General features: G+C 41.1%; 1 protein-coding gene across 1 annotated transcript in view; it reads right to left on the reverse strand.

Moving 5' to 3' along the window:
- Nucleotides 1-13868: 13868 nt before the first annotated feature.
- KIAA1210 (KIAA1210 ortholog) overlaps nucleotides 13869-16645 on the reverse strand; it is a 42230-nt gene continuing 39453 nt past the window's right edge. The window contains exon 12 of the mRNA XM_065643360.1: nucleotides 13869-16000. Within this exon, the coding sequence (XP_065499432.1) occupies nucleotides 15816-16000 (185 nt within the window). The 3' untranslated portion in view covers nucleotides 13869-15815. The remainder of the gene's footprint in view (nucleotides 16001-16645) is intronic.

The raw sequence follows: 16645 nt of genomic DNA on the forward strand, positions 1-16645 counted from the left end.
TATTAATCAAAATGACCTCATTTTAGGCATGCGTAGCAGTGTTATGTAACCATGTTAAGTATGCTATTTTATTTCCCTCCCGCCAAGGAGAAATGGTGTTTGTCTTACAAGAGTTCCAAATAAGTCTGGTTATAAAGCAATGGGTAAAAGAACAGGAGGGAGAGAGGAAAGTGAGAGAATTAATAAGCAAAATGACTCATTCCCAAGTGCAGAGGTGATGTTACACTCCACTTAAATCTCAGTTGCTCTGTAGGAAGCTCATGTTGTCACCAGCAGTCTCAGTATTCCTAATATGCCCAGCATTTCTCAGGATGGGAAAAACAGATGTGTTACAGGGGTGGAAACTACGTCTTTTCAGACCTCATCGGTTCACAGCATTCCTGATTTGTTTTTAAAGCTGTTTGCTAAGGCTGCCTCCATCCACGAGGAGTTTGCAGAATGCCCTGCCACTCTTCTTGTTGCTCGTTTGTTTGGTGAAAAATTGCATTCAATTAATTCTTTTCTAGTGCTACTAATGATGCTTTAAACAAGCTCAAAAGCACCCCTAAAAGTAGAATACATGCCCCCACGCATATAACAAGGCTGAGGCTCATCTAGATTTATACTGCGCTACAGAAAAAAAAGGACCAAGAGGCGTACATTTTTGCAATATAAGATCACTCAGCCAGAGAACCCTGGTAAGTGCTGAAAATGTGAAAAACAAATGGCAGGGTATGCATTTCCCATTTACTCAATACACACACATAAAAGAAACACTGTGTAGGCTTCGCTGCAGCATACCAGTGCGTCCAAAACTCAAAGGTTAGTTACATAAATGATAAGGCGTGGGCTTAAATGCTTCATTCAGCTTGTTAATTACTTGCTTTGTGGCCTGAGCCAATGTTCTGAAACAGGTTCATCCAATATTGTGTCGCTTCCTCTGCATTTTCATTTAGTGTATTAAGCTGAAGTGCTGGGAACAATTTGTTGCAATACCTAGGAAGAGTCTCTTTTCTTTACAAGCAATTTGCAGAACAAACTTATTCAGACTAATCCACAGATGCTCTTTAAATGTCCTTGCTATTTCAGAAAATTATGAAATTTAGTTCTGAGAGCATTCTCTTTAAATAAGGGAACTGCTGGCTGCATAAACATGTACGTATTATTGACGTATGTTTTGAGAGTTTCTTCTTTGTGTTTTTTTTTTTTTCATCTACACATCCAACGTGGGAAAATGAATGGCAGTGTGTTAGAAAACTCTCAAAATAAAATAATATGCCTCTGGCAGAAAACTAGTAGAAGCTATGTTTTAATAGTAGATGGAAATATTTCCACCTTCGATTCAGTTAACTGGGATACCTAGTTGATGAGGCTCTTTAATGCCATGACTACAACCAAGCCTTCATTATCACACAGCTTATCCCAAGACAGCCAGACCACCTATTTCATGAGACATGCAGGCAGAAAATGGGGGTTTAGAATTCCTTACCTCTGTGGAAATCAATTGTATTTGGATCAAACTGTAGCTTTACCATGAGATATCTCAAGAAGGCTGTACCTAGGAACTCCATCTAAGATTTACTTCAAACAGCGGAATTTGTTTTAAAACTAAAATTGCTTTGTTTTCATCAGCATACACTTGCAGAAGTCTTGATTTATAACTCAGACGTGGGCCAAGAAGCCTGACTTCAACAGCTACAATGAAATGGAAGCAAATGGAATGCAAACATTTCAAAGGTTTTTGACTACCAGCATTTTAAAAGACCGTAAGATGCCACTTAGAGATTTCTGAGTCACAAATGCAGATTAGCATTTAGATTTGAATTACAAGTCAAAAACCAGAGGCTGACTGACATAGAAATCTTATCCAGTCCATTTTATGGACCAACTGCAAAATGTAGATTGGAGCTGCAAATCTGGGCTGAAGCTGACAGTGTGCACTGCAGTGTGAAAGGTGATGGGATATATCACATTGCCACTCTACCTATAACCTTCTTTCTACATCATTCTCCAGATTTTTCAGGACTATTACTTCTGAGGTTGCTCATTCCCTTTGGTTCTGCATTTCATATTCTTTTCCCTACTTGTACTGGCTTGCTTTACTTGCCGCATTTCGTTATTTCCTGCCCATGGGCCATATCATATAATTTCATCAATATTTCATCAGAATGACTCCCTACTGGAATCAGTATGGATTTCTGCTTAAAAATTGATACCGCAATATGGCCCCACATTTCTATCTTTATGCACCTGTTCCTCATGAGTTATAATCCCTCTATGTCTTAATGCTTCCATTCTTCACATTGCTCAGAACACCAGAGTATTCTTAACTGTATTTAAGCTATCAAGTGAATACAGTTTCTAAATTAGAACATGTATAAAAATGCCTTTTCTGTTAGCAAGTGAGACTCGACCGCACTATTTAGCTGATTTCACTACGCAGATCACTTTTGTCTTCAGGCTAAACATTGTTTCTTCAAATTGAAGATGAAAACTGCAATTAAATATAGGCCACAGATGTTCAGGATGCAGAGGACAAAAATATAGGTTTCATAACTCGACAGTTATGCAACCAGTTGCTTTTCACATATTAAAATGAACATTTAATTTTATGGTCTTATTTACCCTTAATCTAAACTCAAATAAACGTATAAGGGGTCCTTAAAACGGTAAGACTTAAAGAAAGGTGTTTCTGCTCTATTTTAGTAACTGAAAACATTTTCCTCAAGATGTTCATTGTTTTCTAATTTAACTTCACACCCCCAAATACTCAGGTATCCAGTTCTCCATTGCATTAATGAGACATCTAAATAACTTTGAAGATACCAGCCTTAATTTTGTCGCAGACTATTTTAAAATAAGATCATTATATAAAAATGTTATATACCTTACCTACTGAATCTCATTTAAAGTATCTGCCCTGACAGTCAAAGTCCTCTCTGGGACTGGCTGCACAACACCCCGCAGCAGTGGAACTCTCATCTAACACCGCACAGTCACACACGCAAGAGACAAAATTTTTAGAGCAGCTGAATCTAGACTATGGAATTTAATCCCTTAGCAAATAAAAATGATCAGGGGACTAAGCACTTTCTGGACTTACATGAAAATCCTTTCTTCAACTTAGCTTCCCTCTAGTCAATCACACATATTAATTCTCTCACGCAAAAGTAAAGAAACAAACCAAACAAGTTCTGTTTGCTGACTTAAATGGAGACAATGCAAAAATGAAAGAATGTTCTTCTTACAACTGTTTATACTTTTAGGCTGGCTTTCTACAGAAGCTTCACTTAAAATATACCTACAATACTGCCTGTCTGCCATTTCTGATAAGTTTTGAAACAGGTGGCTGACTTTTAACCATTTTTTTGAGATTTCTACCATCTCCTTTCAACTTGGAAACTTCCAGCCAGTCCCCAGCGTACACACACACACACACACACACACACAGAGGAGGTGATGAGCTTCCAGGGGGCCCTGGACCAGCTGCAATGCGGAGCAGACGGCACAAGGGATGCGCGGGGACAGATGCATCAGGAAATACGGAAGAGAAGGTACACAGCTCTGTACGAGAGCAAACTTCTTCAGTTTCAGCATTCACAAAATTAACTTCTTAAATATTCAGAAGACCCTGGGATATTTTGGCAGTATGAGCACAGTTCACAGAATGAGAAACACAAGCTCAAAGGCTTGCTAAATATTTAGCAATTTTTTTTCCGAACTAAGGCCACGCGGCACTATCTTAATATGAAATAACAACCCAAAGCAGAACAGGAAGGCAACAGGATTGCCTAGAGTCAATAAAGGCAGTCATTCTCCAAACAAGTCATTTTTGGAGCTGAATGAGATAGGCCATATAGAAATCTCAATTCGTACTTTACATCACAGCGTGAATATGCAGAACTGGTATGCTTTTATTTTTAAGCCAAAGAAGTTTAATTCAGACACAACACAGAGCCTCACAATACCATTTTGCAGCCATTTTAGAAGCAGAATTGCATTCTAGAGAATGCAGATAAGAAGCACTAAGAGCCTAAGATTTCTTAGAACAAAAACATGTAAACACCCAGAAAAGCTCTTGAGCCTTTTGCAGTGTCTGAGGATCTGGAAAACTACACAAACAAGACACTTAATAAACTTGAATTACAGCTGCTGGTATAAAAACCCGATGTGTGCGTCTGCTCATTCTGGGTCCCCGCAGCCTTGCAAAGACAGAATCAGCTGCTCCCAACCCCTCAAGAAAATGTTCATTAATCTCTTCTAAGAACCTGGCACAAGTCAGTTGGGTTTGTCAGGTTCAGCCAAGCTGCATGAGTTGGATCACGCGAGTCAAGAATAGAGTTTTACTGGTAACTCAGAGAGAGACAGAGAGATGGTTGTTTTAACCCCTCTATAATAGCCAGTCTGAATCTGGCAGGCCAGTTCCTCTGCACAGCACAAAGCAAGCTTCTCACAGTTTCTAAATGAAGCACAAAGTCCTTAATGCAGTCACTAAATGAGAAGTGGCATCTCAGTGGGCTGCCTCAGTGGATTAATTTTAAATGCATAATTCAATATAGACCCACATAAACCTTTATGAATAGAAATAGAGGTTATATAAGCGCGTTCTTACAGCATATACTGCAAATTTAAAGGCCAGTTTGAGTATAAATCAACTCTATCTTTTATTAATATTTTCACTTTCCCATTGGTTCATTTCTCCAGCAAATGTGCTAATCAGATTACTTGCCTCACTCATACATTGAGATGCCTAAAATAAAAACTGCATTTCATTGCCAGACTTTTTTCCTCAATCCTTTAAGAAAAGTTGATGTCGGGTTTGTTCTGTGGAGGCAGGTTGCATCAGTGATAGTTCAGCAAAGGCACTGAATGTGAAACCATCGTTTCACATTGGTCAAACACCCACAAGTCCTGCAGGGATCTGTGTTGTCTCACAAAGCCTTGTCTCACAAGATGAGAAAAGGTTCTGGACAAGCTTCTACAGAAAGACGGTGCTAGGAGGCAAATTTGCAGCCCTTTTATGTCCCAGGAAACATCGTGGGTACCAGGTAAGAGCAAAGTGGGACATCTCCTAAAAACAAGGCAAGAGCTCTGTGTCTGCTCCCTGCCTTCTTTGGAGCCAAAACACACACCCCTGAGGGAAACCAGAATGGAAACCAGCTTCCTATTTTCAGCCCTTCCTAGCTAGACAAAATTGGCCTGCCAGCTTCAGATACACAGGCACTTCGCTACTTCTTCCACTGTAAATGGTCACAGGTCTGTCAGCTGAGCTATCATTTCCATGCTTTAAGCATACAGCAGTTAACTGACCAATGCGAAGACTTCAGAAAGCAAAAATAAAGACCTACCTCAAAACTATTTTTCATGTGGTTGATGAACCACTTCCCATGAATCCATTTCTTCCAAACCAATAATGGTATATTCACTGCACTGAAAAAAAAAAAGAAAAAAAAAGTAAATTAAAAAAAAGTAAATTAAAAAAAGAAATTAGCTTAGTGATCCTAGAAATATAAAGATAGAAATATAAAAACAGTAATATTTTTAGCCAGGGATTAATTTTGTCTTCAAGCAAGGTAAAACCCTAACCCACTAAGTGCCAGTTTTGCAAAACTGATTAGCAGCTTTGCCGACTTAAAAACATGTCCAAAGTGTTACTACAATTTATTATTAAACATAATCAGATCAGTTAAAGTCAATGTCAGGCTTGGGCTATTAGTAGAAATATTTATCATTAGGTGTTAATAGTAGCAGCTATTCTGCTATTAGGCTTTATATTATAATAACAGACTGAGTCCAAAATGAACACAGTTTGTAAGAGCTAGAAAATTGAATGGGTTTTAAAAACAAAACCAATCCTCCGAATCTCCCCAAGCTTTGAGGGAGTTCAGATCCAGGTCTGGACCGGGGCGCTGCATCTGAATTACAGTTCCACAATGCACTAAACCAAAACCTTAATTCATCTACTTGCTGAACTCTGGAGAACAGTATATCTAGCTCAAAATGTAGCTTTTTGTCTTGAGTCCACCATCAATGTAAACACAAATGAAGAACATGCTGTGAACAACCGTAGAAATGCCCACACTGTGTGTTGCAGGGAGATGCGAGCTTGCTCTGCTTTCCCACAGTCAGGTGGACGTTGGTCGGTTTTAACCTAAAAGCCGTGATGCCACAGCCCTGCATTCCATCAGGACGCTGCTCAACAGGTGACACAGGGTGGTACCCAGCCTGGTGCCAGCTCACATCCCTGCGGCCCTGAGCGTGAGCTGCGGTCAGAATGTCAAATCTCCCACCCTGTGAAAGCTCAGTGGAAGAAATGTCTGCAGTGACATCGAGGAGCTCAAGAGAAGCCAATAAAACAGTATTTTCAATAAGAAACAGGTATTAATTACAAGTTAAGTTCTGAAAGGTCTACCTAGGAAACACAGATATTTGTTAAACCATTTTTTCACTACAGACTATCAGACAATGTGAATTTGGGGCAATTTTCCCCAACTTCGGCATAGTTCTGGCATAGCTAGGAGGAGACTTGACCCCAAGTTATTTACCGAGATTTATTTTTGAGCAATGCAGAAACAAAAAAGCCCAATTATAATCTTCTTCAGACCAAACTAATTCCATTGGCTTTAGTAGATTAGTTCATGACTGACAGAGCTGTTCCTGAGATTTGAAAGAAAGCCCAGAGTGCCACTTAGCTCTGAAATCCTTCTCGTTATTTCATATTTCTTTCAAAAATTGCATAAAGTCTGTTATTAAGTCACTTTCTGAAAAAAACCACTCTTTGCTGCAGTGCTGTAGTTACAGATGCAAACTGTTAATAAAAACAAATGCAAAATTCTAGCAAGAGTATCGGTGCTGTCTGGAAGATTGTGGGGTTTATCTGCTCAGTCAATAAAAAAGTGTGTGCGCACTCTTCTAAAATTCTCATTATTAAGCAGAGCGAGAAGACTGACAAGCTGCCTGTCCAAGGCAAAGAAATCTGGTGTTCTAGCAGCTCCGGCTCCGGACACCACCAGCATTGCTGGCTCAACTTCTTTCACATGGCAAGAGCTATGAGAAACTCATTTTGAAGACCAGGTTATTATGCAACAGCCTTGGTTACATCAGCGCAGCAAGGGAAACACTAGGGGAGAGTAAATAAACGTCAAAGCTCTGTGTCTGCGAGACGGCAGCTGCCTGCAGAAAGCGAGATCCCAGCTGGGGAGAGCGCGAGCGGCACCGGGTCAGCTTGGGAGCTGCTGCCCCCACCCAGCAGAGGCTCCGACCGTGATGCTCTGGTGTCCCCGGCAGCCCCCAGCGCAGGGCTGGACGGGTCGACCCCCGGTTCACCCCCTTGCACCCAAGCCAGGTTTCAGTGCTGCTGGCCATAGCAGAGAAGGTGAAGCAGGGAGGGGAACAGGCTCTGGGGCACCTGAAGTCTCCACAGAGGGGTCCAGGCATCATATTGCTCCATCCCAGCTCGCTCTGCTATGCCATCGGCTTCCCAGGGACACGAACTGTCTTTCTACACGAGTGACATGCTCTAAAAATGAATTAGTCACGGCGGTACATCTGTATCATCTCATGAGTTGCTGCCTTCATAGGAGAAATCCATAAGGAAAACGATGGAATAAGATATAAACCAGCATTAACAAATTACATTCCCACCTAATTCCAGTCAATTCCAGCGATTTTAGTGAAGTTGCAAATTAGGCTGTCGCTACATGTGAACTGAACCTGTTTGGCCAAATCAGTGGCATGCACTCATAAGGCCACCTGTGCTCTAGGAAACCTACTGAGCTAAATTAATTAAACATACTATGAAAGACACCAGGGATTAGGTCTGGACAATGACTGGCAGCAGCTCACTCATGAGAGTCCCTAAACTGAAGCTGAACAAACATTTCTCTCGGTGCATCGCAGTAAGGAGCTCCTGTCTGAAGTAAAGAAATACGTAGTGTAGAGCAGGTACCTGTTGGCATGGATGCAAGCACGCTGCGTAGAGCAGCTACTCTTCACTTGGATTTCAAAGACCCTCAGGATGACTTATCAAACTTGGCTTTAGGGAAGACGCATTTGCTTGGAACTTCTGACTGATGCTATCACATCCTTCAGATAACACCATTTGGGGATGCATTACCTAAGAACAAGCACAGGCCTTCACACCCGGCAAGTCTTAGCCAAACACGTTGCCTAGTGGTGTCAGACTGGTCACAGCCTCAGAGCCCCCTGAGCGAGCGGTAACACCCAACCTTCCCCCATCCAAGGGTGCTTGGACTCCAGCAACATTACGCTTCGTCACAACAGCCCGCGCCATTTTAAACCCCAAGTTATATTGCTTGAATTTGCATGACATGGTCGACTATCAAAAAAATAACACACTTCTCTGAAAGATTTTGTTCCATTTTGTTAGAATATCTCCTAAAAGGGGACATATCCGATTTGCACTGTGGCCAGCCAAGAGCAGGACCTGTAGTCTACATTTCAACAGGCAGTACATGGTCAGTCCAAGCCTTGGCTCATACTGATCCATGCTAGAGTACTTTGCAGAGTTTGGGCTTTAGTAGCAAGTCATGCTCTGAAACTATTAAATAAATAGCAAGCTAAAAATTATGTTGATTCTTCTAGCGTTTTACATGCAATGCACATATTCCCAATTATCATTCTACCACAATATGTAGTACTTCTTGCAGCCAAAGCTCCTATTTTATAAACAATGTAAAGTAAGGAGACAGGTTTTTCCATAAGGGGTCATAACACTAAGAATGCTTATGTAATAAATTGTGCTGTCAAAATGGAAAAATAATATCAAATGAGGCTCTGTTCCGATGTCCCTTTGTGCAGGTACAGATCAGGTCACTCATCTCTGGGCAGAACTCCCTTTACCAATGAAATGCTCTACTAAACCAGATACATATTCCTCCTCTTTGAAATATGCATTATTCAGGATCCAAAGTGAGTAAATGCCTCTTGTGTTTAAAACACAGCTCTAGTTTAATGTGGATATATCGTAACTTGTACATCTAGCTGTGTCAGAAAAGTCACATTATTTACCCTCATATGAATAAAACATACTTCCACAGCTCACAAAGCCCAGCGAAATTATTTAATCCCACACGCACAACTGGTAAAATGCTGCACCTTTGGGGGGGCACATCACCCCTCTGTCGCTTCTCGAGGGCTGTCACTTCACTCCATTTGCCCACGTCGCCAGTGACGTGGGTATTTAGCACAGCTGGAACGAGGCGCTCGCGAGGAGCCAGCAGGGAACAGCTCCTGCTTCGTCAGCTCCCAAGGGTGCCGATGACACCGCCGGGGAAGGTCGCTGTGTGTGGTTTAAACTCTATGGAAACACAACACAGCCCCGGGACTCTGGCCCTTTCCCATACATCGCTGCAGTTGCGACAATGAACCTGTTGTGTAACTTGGAAAAAGTTACTTCAATGCCACAGAAACGTATTCCCAAGCAATGTGGAAAGCTTCTAATTTTAAAGCTGTCAACGTCACCCTGCTGCCTTGGAAAAATACCTGTAAAGCAAAAGTAAATTGGAGCCAGAATGATACAATAGGGAAAATGTAATGAGGTTTTAGCTTAACAAAATAGGTTAGGGTGAACTTTGGACCAGGCAGTGATAGGTATGTGATTTTGGATTTTTCAGTTTTTAATCAGATTTCTGTAAAATAGCTAACTACAAAACATGTTAAGTAAAAAATGAGTTTGATCCCACAAATGAAAAGTAACAATGGTCAGAGAGAGAAGCTATGAGGTTTTGGTTTTTTCTTTTTTTTTTTTTTAACAGAACTGTTCTAAGGCAGATAGAAGAAAGGCTGGAATAAGAGTTTCAGGTACCAAACAACCTTTTCCATGTAGGTTATTTACGTCAATCATTCCCTTCTTGCTGCCTTTTCATTTCTACATAATATAAAATTATATCAATTTAACACTCCACACCTCAGCCATTTTCAGACCTCTTTCTTGTTTAGTGACTAATTTGGTCTATAGATCAATCTAAGAATTAGCAGTTACTAATCTGTTTAGATAATCTGCCTCTAGGTTTTTTTTCTTTTAACTGCCTCTAAAGAAATGAACAGCTATTAACTTATTTTTAAATCTCTCCTAGCACAACAATAATAGTATCTCACATTTTCCATAGTCAATAATCTGCCCTTCCAGTCAGGGGAAGCTGCTAAACTTTGGCTTAGCTCACTTCTGAGACGCTGCATTTTTAACACGCAGATGATACAGCAGCAGTTCCATCTGAAGTGCCGTGGACTTGACCAGCAGGTCACAACACCCTTCGATTTGCAGTGCAGTCAAGGTGCTCGCCTGCTTGATGTAGTTCAGAACAAGGAATGAGGTCTGGTAACAAAGTGTAACCACTCCTGGACCAAATCAAATGGAACTGTGTGGACTGCATCAAATGAAAGAAAATTAAAAAAAAAAAAAATCTGCGTATGGCAGTGGGCATCTCTGATGCGTTTATGCCCATTTACAAGAACATATGAAGTTCTGCTGCCTCATGTGCAGAGAGAAGAGATGCATGAAGAGCTTTGTTAATTAAAGGCGCCTTTCAATACCTTTTCTTGGGCTTAGAAACATCCCACTATGGAAGAGTAATTTGAATTGTAGCTTCCCACTCTAAGCCTTTGTTTCTCAGCTTGAACTGTCATTTTTCCCCAGTCATTCACCTTCATCCAGCCATGCCCCTTCATCCATCCAGCTGGAAATACCTGAGCAACCTTTTTGTTCTGTGCAGATGCATGGGTTTGTGTTCCAAGTTCAGAATTTACAGTTTACTTCACCTGCCTTCTTCCATAAAAGGCATTAAAAAACATTTTCGATGAAAAAGAGAGGTTTCAGTCAACCTCTGCACCAAAAACTAACCCAGACCGTAACAACAATAGCCTGTAACAAATACTGATGCTTTGGGTGCGATACTTCCTGATAGCATAGAAGAGACAGAATACAACAGCTACAGCAAGAAAGAAATCACGGTCAGAATCCTAAACAGATGCTCAGATTTCCCAAATATGAGAGGTTCCGCAGTTTGTCAAATCTTATAACCACGATAAATGTTTAACAAAAACACAGGTTGGCAAACACACACTAGAGGAAAAGACAAAGAGAGATGTTTGCCTTATTTATTAGTCTGCTAATCACATCTCTCATTACCAGTATCCTTCCAATGTATCACCTTCCAGTAGCAGTTCTAAAGGACAAACTATCCCCACAGGCCAATGTCTTTCCTGTATTGATCTCAAAAGCACTTAGCAGAGCAGGTGGCACAAGCTCAAGAATTACAGCTGTTCTAAGCTGAGAAATTCTACTGTAATGCTTCAAAACAAATTGCCTTAATATTTTAGACTGCAGCATTTAAAAAGACGTAATGTAATACTAGTTAGTGGGGCCCCTCTGTCCAAACTTTCTAATGTCAAAAGGGCTAATGTTCAGCGTTTTCAATATGGTTAGCCTTTCCTCACTATTCTCAGACTTTCCTTCTAAGTATGGCAACTGAAATTAGTATTGGCTTGTTACATCTGAATTTTAGAATTTATTCTTTAGGTCTGTTTATGGAGATGTGTACACAAGATTATCATAATAAAAGTGTTATCAGAGTTGTGCCAGAGCAGAAGTGTGCAGCTTTGGAAATTTTGGAGTCTTTTTCCCTCATTTAAACTGACTCATTCCCTCCTCTCCACAAACCCACTTAATTACAAGTAGATTCCCAGCTGGATGATAACATAACAGATTCTCTTTTAGGCCAAGTGTTTACAGCTCACTGTTACAGCAAAATGAATCTCTGTTAACTACAGCTTGGTGCACACCAAGTTGCTGTTTGTCTCTCTACTATTTCTGTAAAATCGTCAGATTCTCCATCTGACTGGGATGAAGATCAACCTCTAGCCAGACAGCAGTTTTTCTAAGCAGCAGAGTTAAAATGCCAAACTGCAATGCTCTTTTTGGACACGTTCACACACCTTCCTGCACAGCCCCACCGCAGGACTGAATTCACCATGTAACCTGCCTTTCCCCATCCTCATCACCAATTCTCAGGGGCTTCTTGTAACGAGGTAAAGTTTTTTTCCCATACTTTACAGCTCAAAAACCTCTGTGAAATCACAAACAGAAATACAGCTCTCTTTCAGACCTCTGCATTAATGGAATAATGGAAAATTCTCTGCACTAATGAAAGCCTCCAGTCTCCTTACTGTAATGGTGTACATATAAATGCATCCTGAAATCTTTCTGCAACACCGAGAACCCTTCTGGGCTCCTCGGGGATGGCACCAGCACCCTCTGGTGCCACACAGCAGCACCAAAGCCAGCTGAAACCTCAAGAGCTGTTTGTGCACAAGGAATTTCAGGGGCAGCTTTCTACATCCTTCACTAAAGATCCTGAGCCATAAAACCAACCAGTGACATTCTGCAGTGAACTCTGCACTCCAAGACGGCTTATTTGCAAAGGTACTCACTGTGTCTAGAAATAATCAACCAAAATGGACATGGGCTGAGGCAATCCCCAGCACAAATACAGGCTGGGCGGAGGAGGAATTGAGAGCAGCCCTGAGGAGAAGCGCTTGGGGGTGCTGGTTGATGAGAAGCTCAGCGTGACCCAGCAATGTGTGCTTGCAGCCCAGAAAGCCAACTGTATCCTGGGCTGCATCAAAAGAAGAATGACCAGCAGACAGAGGGAAGGGATTCTCCTCTGCTACTCCACTCTGGTGAGACCCCACCTGCAGCGCTGCCTCCAGCTCTGGGGCCTCCTACATAAGAGGGACATGGACCTGTTGGAGCGAGTCCAGAGGAGGCCACAAAGATGATCAGAGAGCTGGAGGGCTTCTGCTGTGAAGAAGAGCTGAGAAACTTTGGGTTGTTCAGCCTGGAGAAGAGAAGGCTCCGGGGAGACCTTATAGCAGCCTTCCAGTACCTAAAAGGAACCTACAGGAAAGCTGGAGAGGGACTTTTTAGAAGGGCGCGTAGTGATAGGACAGGGGGTAATGGCTTTAAACTGAAAGAAAGGAGATTTAGATTAGATCTAAGGAAGAAATTCTTCCCCACGAGGGCAGCGAGGCACTGGAACAGGCTGCCCAGAGAAGTTGTGGATGCCCCATCCCAGGAAGTGTTCAAGGTTGGGTTGGACGGGGCTTTGAGAAACCTGATCTGGTGGAAGGTGCCCCTGCCCATGGCAGGGGGATTGGAACCAGATGATCTTGAAGGTCCCTTCCAACCCAAACCATTCTATGATTCTATGAAATGAGCTTATTATACAAGTTATTTGCACTGATCAAACACCTCAAAACTACACTAGGACGACAGGAAATCAAAGCCATGCTAATACAGCTACCAACTTGTATAAACGCATCAATAAATCTCTGGTATTTCGATGTTTATCTTAAAACCCCATTTTCTAAACTCTTGTGATTACATGAGACTCGGGTTTGATTTTTTTTCTCTACACACTTTTTGTTCTCTCAGTTGCAGAGAGAAACTTGAAAACATTAATTGAAATCCAGCAGGCAAGTAGAGTTCAAATGTGACATCACATGATTCTCATGTAGTTTTCTTCTTTTTTTAAAGTGACCCCAAAATGTCTTACAGCAGCTGGCTAGCAATACCAAAACACATTCAACTGAGTATTTACAGAGGTTGCTGTGACCACAAGGGCAAGCCTTCAAGCCAGCCCTGTACTGAAGCAGCAGTAACTCCAGAACAAAAGGAGAGCCATCAGTTCTCTGGTGATGTTTTAAACAAATAGATAGACTTAGAAAACTTCATCAGTCTGACCAGCTTTGTTGGTCAGTCCTAGGCCGCACAAAATCATCTCAAAACAAGATCTATGTAGTATATCCATATATAGAGTCTATATTGACCAAAGACCTCTTTTTATTTTTCCCTTAATGAATGAGGGCCATCTATCACTCTTCCCAGGAATTATATCATTACTGGCAACAGCATTTAATCGTAAACCAAATACAGGAATGGAATACAAAAGGGGTTCCTTCAAGATAAGGATTACCAAAACATATATACATACCAAACGTGAAAGACAGAAATAGTATTAAGATCAAAAGCAAACACAGGGAGAGAAATTATATATCATTTGCAGTACTTTGGGTGAAGGATCACAATCCACACTAATAAAAAGATAAGACAGTTTGCTGAATATAGAAATGCACATATTTTACAAAGGGTCAGTAAGCCTGTGATAGGGTGGCAGCTGTACAAAACCTCAGGAATTGAAGCCGCATATGTTCATTTACATCACGCTCAGAAGTTTCAGAGAAATACGTTTCAGTTCTTTGTAAGAGAAGATATGGTTCCTAAAATAGAGAAAAACAAGTAGTAAAATAGGCATGGATTATCAAGCCAATGTGAAACTCTTTCTGGTGTTAGTTCAAAATAAACAGTATCTATAGCTCCAGTGAGCCTAATTGGGTAAGTTTTCACCTACATAAAAAATAAATCACAGTCTAGCTCCTAATTAATACTGTTTTCAAATTGGAGCTACATATTAAATTCAGGCCAAGACTGGAAGATTAAGGTCTTGCTCAAGCTGATCTGAAACCAAATTTTGTGTTTTGCAGTTAATCCTTTCAATAGACAACGTTTTCCTTAAAAATACCTACCAGCTTTCCAGCTAAAAACTGTCCATCAGCCAAGTCAGCCTTCAAATTTTGCACTGACAGTAAACAAAAACTACATAAATGTGCAATGCTGCAAAAACTGAAAAGGAGCGGTAAGTGCCACTACCACTTAAGCCAAAGATTCTTTTCCAAATGTCTGCTTTCCTCAAAGTCAACAGCAAAACTTCTGTCAACTTTAGTGACTGCAAGGCCAAGCCCTTAGAGAATAACCCTTTCCCAGCTGCACATTCTTAGACTGATGTTGAGTTACTGGTTAAAGACTGATGAGGCAAGGAGGAAGCAGATGCCCTTTTATCACTAATATTAAATACAACTGACTAAATACACATCCACATGAACATCGAGAATAGAGTGGCATTTGTTGAAAACAAGATGCCACCTTCTAGGTAACAGACAGTTCCCATCCTCAAAACACTCTTTTGAGACATTTGGCTGAGGAATCTCACAAAAAATAAATCACTGTTCACCATAATTAGAGAAAGGACTTTTTTGATGTTTTTGTTTTTTGGTAGAATGCCCAAATTAAGCCCAGATTTCCAAAAGTGTAACCAAAAGCAGGGTATATGCTAGAGTGTGGTGGTTTTCCAGTGCATGGGGGAGAACAGGTGTGTGGCTCTGGGCCATTCCAGCGGGCATCAATGAGCAAAGCCCAAGACCCACAGCACTGTGACTTCGAACCACCCAAAACCCAGAATTACTGGAATTCACAATGCTGCTTAGATCTTGTAGCTATCACAAAACAGTTCCTTTAACAATCAGAAGCAAAGTCCCAGAGCACTAGAGAAAGAAATGTGATGACATCAATGCCCATGAGTCACGATGTGTCGGTGCCCAGCACTATATCTATTTTATAGCACACATTGATTTCTTAGCCAAAGCCACATTGCACAAAATACTGTACGGTCCGTGGAAACTAAAACACCATATTTTGCAAGGGAAATGTTTCGAAAGCCTGAAGCATGTCTTCTTAGAACATCACTGTCAGATGTGTAAGGATACAACAAATTGATCAAGTTTTCCTAGTATTTGGTAGTAGGAAATGCTCAGCTTCCTAATACTTCAAAGTAAGCCTGCGATGGCATTTCTTCATTGTCTATTTACATACAACAGTCTGATCAAAAGTTTTAAGGCTCTTATTTCTCAAAAAAAATGGTCACAGTAAAGAAGGGATTAAACGGAGTTAACGCAGCTATTGGCAATACAAAGAAGGATGCTCATGTCATTTGCTGTTGTACAATCTGGGGCATTTCACTCCATGCTTTGGCTTTCTTCTTGGCCAGGGACAGCCAGGGTGGCTCGGCGGGGCCGCAGGGTGTCATTGGCAGGTTAGAGCAGTGCCTCGCTTCCTTTTCAACAGCAGGAATCACAGATGCTTCCTGAGCAATAGGTCCAACTTTACCTGCCAACAACAAGATATCCATCACTCATCAGAAGGCTATAGAGTTAAAAACTCAATTTCTGTCAATATTTCCTTCTCTCTAAAGCAACTGTTCTACAGCCCAGGATGTCTGTGACTCAAAAATAAGTCAGAGGAATTGGCTATCACTAGCACTATCTGGTCCAGCTATAACAATGGCAAGGAATAGCTATTGCAATAGAAAAATTGATACTAAGCTGTTACTGAATAATCTGCCTATAAAAGAATCTTCTCTTCAGTCCCAACAGCAAGTGTCTAAGCCCTAAGAAGTGAAGAAGTTCTTCAAAATTCTTCAAGCATGTAGAGACTATAGCCCCATGTATTTTTATAATTCATATTCTTGGCTAACTCCTTTCTTAATCTTTTCAAACTCTTAATTACCATGACAGTGAACAGCAAGGAGTTCCACAGGCTTATTCTGCTCTGTGAGTACAAGAAAATCTAGGTGATGCCTGAGTATGCAGGAAAATGGAAAGAAAATATCTGCAGGGCAAGGATCACCCCAGGCTTGCTGTGGGGTTAAAAGTAGCTGGTATATGTTTTTCAACACTGAGAAGTCTTGAAGATTTTTTTCAGCCTTCACTGCCGGCACAAATATTGCTCCAGCAATATTACTAAATACTAGGT

Source organism: Caloenas nicobarica, chromosome 12 (assembly GCF_036013445.1).
Source record: "Caloenas nicobarica isolate bCalNic1 chromosome 12, bCalNic1.hap1, whole genome shotgun sequence".
NCBI classification, from domain to species: Eukaryota; Metazoa; Chordata; class Aves; order Columbiformes; family Columbidae; genus Caloenas; species Caloenas nicobarica.